General features: G+C 43.5%; 1 protein-coding gene across 1 annotated transcript; it reads right to left on the bottom strand.

Moving 5' to 3' along the window:
* Positions 1-1,914: 1,914 nt before the first annotated feature.
* On the bottom strand, positions 1,915-4,968 carry LOC104962562 (amino-terminal enhancer of split-like; the record flags this gene model as incomplete). The annotated part of the gene is made up of 2 exons (XM_010791017.1): positions 1,915-3,235; positions 4,909-4,968. Coding segments are annotated over 2 exons (288 nt in total), but the record flags the coding sequence as incomplete, so codon positions are not given.
* Positions 4,969-4,973: the final 5 nt, after the last annotated feature.

The following is a 4,973-nucleotide window of genomic DNA, read 5'->3' as shown; positions in this document are numbered from 1 at the left end:
CATAGAAGAGGGAAAGGGTCAAAGGTTGAACGTACTGCAGTTTCCCCCCTGGTGTCACATCAGTTTTTGTAACACAATAGCACAAGAATCATCCAGACAGACGGGAAAAGATGTGGCTATATACACATAAAGCTTTCTATGTAGAACTGTATAGGGAGACGAGCGCCTCCAACTACTTTAACAAATACATAGAATTTCATTTGTATGTTTATAACGTCAGCTTTGTAACTCTCGTTCTAGTTCATATCGATTAATATTTAAAAAACAAAGAAGGAGAAAAAAACAAGTGCATTGATCACAGGGAATGTGGACCAAACATTCATTTAAAAAAAAAAAAAAAATGTCTCCACTAGAAATCAATCGTGGTTGGCTCCCCCGCTGACATGCATTGAGTGAGTGTGTGTGTGTTGCTTTGTCTACATGTATATGAGAGGGGAGGTGCTGCAAGAAGAATAGCAGGTTAGCTTTAGTTTGAGTAGGACAGCAACCATGTGTGTATCAACCATGCACAACTGTTTATACACACACACACACGCAGACACCACAACACAGAAGTCACCGACAGCATCTGATCTGAACTTGTAGACACATGAAGGGTTTTATTCTGAATGCAGTAACGTGCAACGTGTATACTATCGCTTCATGTGCTTTATCATCATCATGCCTAAGATGTTTTTTCAAAATAAAAGCTTTTAACACACTCCACATGTAGCCATAACATCAGAGAGAGGACGCTGAGAAAGTGTGTGTGTCGGTCCAGGTGTGTATAACGACTTTGAACACAGGTTGTCTTCAAATTAACACTTAAAAACAAACATGCCTAATAATATCTGTGGATCGACAGTCTGATCACCACTGAGGCTAATCTGTAATTGAATATGTTTCGCAAAATAATCCAAAAGAAGGGTTAAATGTCATCTAATGTTGTGTAAGAAGACTTTAATGGGGCCATTTTGGATGCTACTAGACCCTTTTAACCCCCTACACACACACAGCTCGCCACACAGCTGTTGATTGGATCGTTACTTAGATAGGACTGAGTTTTATGGCCACTTTATCTCAAATAATAGTTCGCTGGAGCCCAAATTTGCATTTTATATTGACAGTGGACATTTGTCTGGGATGGTGAAAGCATTTCATGATGTTGCAGTGAAAATTTGAATAACCCAAATGCAACCAAAACAGTACCGTATTGTCAATTCAGCGTTTTTTCTTATCCGACAAATAGTCCGTGTGAAGCTTCCTTCTGGAGTTTCTTTGTGTGTATGTGAGTTTGAGACGTGAACACGAGGATTATATTGTATGAGTGTTAACTACGACCCTGAATGTGGGACTCTTTTGTGTCATGGAGAGAGACAGAGGTTTGACATGCAGTGTGGGATGTGGTGGTTTTATGTCATGTTCCAAATATGTGAATTGCTTTGGGCGCTACGAAGATACCAAGATTTTGAACACAGATTCGTTCACAGACATCACATTATTCCCAGGACAGACCCGGCCAACTTCCACCTGACGAGAGGCCTAATCAAGACAAGATAATTGAAAACAGATCCTGTGGGGCTGATGGGAGTTTTTACTCAGCGGAGCAGCTGTGGAGGACGCTTGTGCTTCATGTGTGAGTTCTGCACTGAGGAAGAGTTGTGGGGATGTCCCACTCTGTATGGAGGCTTTCTGTAGTGTTGGTGTGTGTGTGTGTGTACGGTGAATCAAAATGAACAGTATTTCAGTCTGAATGTACCCAGAGATCTAAAGCACGGGGCCAGTCATGTTTGTTTCACACTGAGAGACAAAGCAAAGACTTTTCAGATCATGACACACTGGGCCTGACCGCATGCAGAGATTAATGTCACCAGTGTTGCCCTGTATATTAAGTTAGTCCACACAGGAGGGATAAATAAGCCGTTGTCCCTGGTGACACGGCCTGCACTCTGTCATTGTCCTGTCCTCCTTTTGCTCTGAGAGGCGGAAGACACACACTGCCCTCTGCTGTCAAACACACAACATGCACACACACTCCCCCTCTGTGCTAATATTAGTGCACATTAAAGATGCAGAAGGTGGTGGGAGTCAGGCGGCATCTCCGTTCATTCAACCACCGGAGAAAGGCTTTCAGCTGAGGGAGGATATATCTAACGCACCTCACAGGGTCAGATGAGGATCAACAATAACAAGGGGGGGGTTTATTTACTTAAGTGGGTTTGTTATGTACTCCGAGTCGCTCAGTAGGATGTTTATTTGAAGAAGGTGCTTTTCCTTTCTCTAGTTTCTGTACGGTAGATGTCTTCTGAATACATCCGTTTTTGGTGTGTGTGTGTGTGTGTGTGTACGGGACGTTTCCATCTTTAAGCGGGACATGTTGGCATTTTGAAACACTTCTGATCTGTAACAGTCCACGGTTTGGACTGTAATGAATGCATGCATACTGTACTGAACCACATATCACCACTACAGATCTGTCAGACCCATTTCTTAGGAAAAACATCAGCTTGGAGGAATCCTGTGTGTTTGAAGTTGTACAGCTCGCCAAAGACTCCTACTGTTTTAACACCTAGTGTGAGTTGAGTTCAGTATAACAAGGACCCGCCTAGAACAGAGGCAAGAGGTGTGTGAGAGTGGGAGGAAGAGAGGCAAAAAGAAACAGGAGACAGGATGATAGAGAGCAGTCTTGATTTAAAAAAGTAAAACACAAAATTACTGAAACTTAATCACATAGAAAGTATTTGAAGAAACAGGAGACGCTGTGATGGCGGTAAAGAAACAAGTGGAGTAAATATGAAGCGATCAGGGCTAGTCTGATTTAAGGGGCAGGTGCCGAAGCCCTCCCGTTAAAAGGAGGAGTTTAGGGGTCTGTAGCGGTGGGACTGAAGCCTGTTAGCTAAGGTCAGAGAGAGAGAGAGAGAGAGAGAGAGAGAGAGAGAGACCAGGGGAGAGGCTGGAGGCCAAAGGGGGCTCAGATCTGGGTGTTCAGGTCTCTGGACAAAAACAGAGCTGAATGGGGGACACCTCTCTAATCGGACTTGTCTCCATCTTCCTCGCGGTGGCTGTCCACGCCCTCGCGGGACGCTTTCTCCTCCTTGGCCATCTGGGCTTGGGAGGCCAGCAGGGAGGAGAGGGAGAAGAGGCCGGAGGAGGTGGTGACGGCGGGGAGGCTCGGCTGGCTGAGGCCCAGCGGCAGGGGGGTCATGGGCAGGGCGAGACCCTGGAGCTGAGACAGCTGGTGAGCCTGGAGCTGCTGCTACATGGAACACAAACACACTCAACTTAGGCACAGCAGCAGNCCACACACACACACACACACACACACACACACACACACACACACACACACACACACACACACACACACACACACACACACACACACACACACACACACACACACCCACAGCAAAGCATTGAGGAGAGAAATCAGCAATGCACAGGCCCTATTATACATCGCAAATGATGTTTAATATATAACCCCCGAGGCACGCGGCTAATAGCTCAGGCACAAAAGGATGGATGGAGGGAACATATCATAGCTACAATACATGCTGGGTAGGAGATGGAAAGTCTGCAGCACACATAACTTATTTATAACACACGCAATTTCTCAATCTATATCGCCCCGAGAAAACAAGCAAGAGAGGAGAACACTGTGCACAACAGAGGTGTTTGTAACATACAAATACATGGAAGAAATACCATGGGACACACGCCTGATTTTAACGTACAGAATTAGACACAAGCATTTGACGTCAGGACAGTGGACAATCCTGACTGACCACTCCTACAACAGCTCTGCCTTACATTCAGAACCAGAGCTAACAATGTCCTAGTCGGATATTAATGGCCGTGAAGAAAGGCATATGAAGATGGTTCCCTGTGCTAAGAAGAGCGTGTAGCCTTAAAAGCAGGCCTGTATCCTCTGTATTTAAAGCAGGAGACACAAAGACAAGGCGCCTCTTTGAATCATGAATCACCGTGATGGAGTGGCCATGCTAGCTAGCACCAGACGCATAGTCAAAATGATGGAGTGGCTCGGATAGCTAATACTAAAGCTCGGGTAAAATGACGGAGTAGCTAAGCTAGCATCTACAAGGCTTGTATTGATAAAGTGTAGCCGGCTAACGTTAGAGCCACAGAGATGAAGGATGACGGCGAGCAGCTAATGCCTCCAACATCATTCTGTTTTTTAGCTACTAGGGACGTACGCGTTCAAAGCTTCATTAATAACAACTTTTAGTTTTAATGCACGGCTATTCATTTTGTTTAAAGATGGTACTTCTTAACAGTTATGGATAGATTAGGCCTAACTAATATTATAAGTGTTAAATATTTGTAGGATTCTAGCAGTGGATGCAACACAACATGTTTGTATCTAATAATATACACTGTTACAATCCATATGGTTTAGGAAGAAGCAGATTGCACACACCTGTATTAATAGGGTGCACCAGCAGCAATATTAAAACACACCAAAAACAATATTTAGACAACCAAATATGTGTTTATGTTGATGACACTGAAGAGTTTTATTCATCAAAAGACATTTTATGTTAAAAAAATCTTAGCTAATTAAAATATCTTAGGTGTTTTTTTAACTTAATTAAGACAGACATTTAAAGCATAAGAAATCTCAGTTAAAGCTTTTTGTTTGTATAATGGGTACAGCCGTAAAAGCTAGCTTATATAACTATATGATACAAATGTGCCCATGCAGTGAAGGGTAGAGGGTATCATCCCATTTACACTCAATTAATGGTAAAAGCTCAAATTTCTAATTATAGACATTCAATTATTCACAAACTATAAGCCAATAAAGGAGAGGCATTAAAATAAACAGTAGAATTGGTGATAACGATCAATACATGTGACTTCATAAGACCATGAAGCGGGGCAGGGGGGGGAGGAGGAAGAACATCATACCCTTATGATGGAGTTCATCTCTGGGGGGGTGACCTGCTTGGCCCTCTCTATGGCTGCCAGGACCT

Source organism: Notothenia coriiceps, unplaced genomic scaffold, assembly GCF_000735185.1.
Source record: "Notothenia coriiceps isolate Sejong01 unplaced genomic scaffold, NC01 NC01_scaffold00001509, whole genome shotgun sequence".
Lineage (NCBI taxonomy): Eukaryota > Metazoa > Chordata > Actinopteri > Perciformes > Nototheniidae > Notothenia > Notothenia coriiceps.
The sequence above is the reverse complement of the archived record's forward strand: the minus strand, read 5'-3'. Positions and strand labels throughout refer to the sequence as shown.